Source organism: Talpa europaea (genome assembly GCF_964194135.1).
Source record: "Talpa europaea genome assembly, chromosome: 16".
NCBI classification, from domain to species: Eukaryota; Metazoa; Chordata; class Mammalia; order Eulipotyphla; family Talpidae; genus Talpa; species Talpa europaea.
The window spans coordinates 39,496,196-39,497,658 of NC_140084.1; the positions used below are offsets into that span (position 1 = coordinate 39,496,196).

The window sequence follows — 1,463 nt, forward strand, 5'->3', positions numbered from 1 at the left end:
TGTCCCTTTGGTAAGGTAGAAATAGAGAGGAGGAAGGTGCAAAAGGAAGAATTCATTTGGAGATTAGGGTGCCTTCTCCGCCCGCCCCCACTCTCCGCCACCTGCCAACAAACCGGAAGTGGAATAGTACTTTGCAGGTTAGCGAGAATCCTAAATGAATGCAGTGACGCTAAGAATGGGATCACCCCGGCTGGGGGCTGGAAACCCATGGTCAGCGAGCAATCTGCCCCATCTTTGTCTTTTCAGAAAGGATGGCCATCCAGATCCGAAACTTGTGTCTTCTCTTCCTCTATATCATCTCTTTCCTCATCGGTCTCCCCGCCAACCTCGTGGCCCTGCGGGCCTTCGTGGGCCGGGTGCGCCAGCCCCAGCCTGCCCCCATCCACATCCTGCTGCTCAGCCTGACGCTGGCCGACCTCCTGCTGCTGCTGCTGCTGCCCTTCAAGATGATCGAGGCTGCATATGACTTACACTGGCCCCTGTCCCACACAGCCTGCACCCTCACTGCCTACGGCTTCTACAGCGGCATCTACTGCAGCACGTGGCTCCTGGCGGGCATCAGCATCGAGCGCTACCGCAGCGTGGCCTTCCCCATGCAGTACAAGCTGTACCGCCGGCCGGTGTACGGGGTGATCGCAGCCCTGGTCGCCTGGGTCATGTCCTTCGGCCACTGCAGCATCGTGATCATCGTCCTTTCCATGCAAAACGAAAACACGACAGTCTGTTATGATAACTTCACCGCCGAGCAGGAAGCTGTCTTGCTCCCTGTGCGGCTGGAGCTGTGCCTCGTCCTCTTCTTCATCCCCATGTCCGTCACCATCTTCTGCTACTGGCGCTTCGTGCGGATCATGCTCTCCCGGCCCCACGTGGGGGCCCAGAAGCGTTGGAGAGCCGTGGCTCTGGCCGCCGTGACCCTCTTCAACTTCCTGGTCTGTTTTGGGCCTTACAATGTGTCTCACGTGCTGGGGTACATCCACAGTGACAGTCCAGGCTGGCGGGCGTGCGCGGTGTTCCTGGGCGCTCTCAATGCATGCATCGACCCCCTGATTTTTTATTTCTCCTCCTCGGCGGTGCGCAAAGCCGTTAATAGGAGGTGCCAACTGCTGCAGAGCTGGGGTGCCTCGCTGGTGGGGTGCTGGCGGAGAAGAATCGGGGAGCCTGCAAAAAAAGAAAACGTAAGCTTAGGGACTGCCAGTGACAGCGTCTCGAAAGACTAGATTTGCCCACTCGGTGTTACATTTTTGGGGGAGAAGAGCTCAAACAGGGTAGCAGTGAAACAGAACCTAGGAGCTCCCTGTGTAGCTTAAGAGGCAAAGGGGAGCGGATCCACCTCTTCCAGGGGGTGACTATCTGTGTTTTGTCTGTCTCCTGGGGATTATGATGCGTCCTTACTCATGGTTGGCACTTGTTGGTGATCAGTGCAGAGGTCCTTTGGCCCTGGAATATCAGTCTTGGAATTCTAT

At 56.9% G+C, this 1,463-nt stretch overlaps 1 protein-coding gene across 1 annotated transcript; it reads left to right on the forward strand.

Moving 5' to 3' along the window:
- Positions 1-251: 251 nt before the first annotated feature.
- On the forward strand, positions 252-1,217 carry LOC311185998 (free fatty acid receptor 2-like; the record flags this gene model as incomplete). The annotated part of the gene is made up of 1 exon (XM_084256883.1): positions 252-1,217. The coding sequence occupies one exon, from the start codon at positions 252-254 to the stop codon at positions 1,215-1,217; it is 966 nt and encodes a 321-aa protein (XP_084113009.1).
- Between the last annotated feature and the right edge of the window lie 246 nt (positions 1,218-1,463).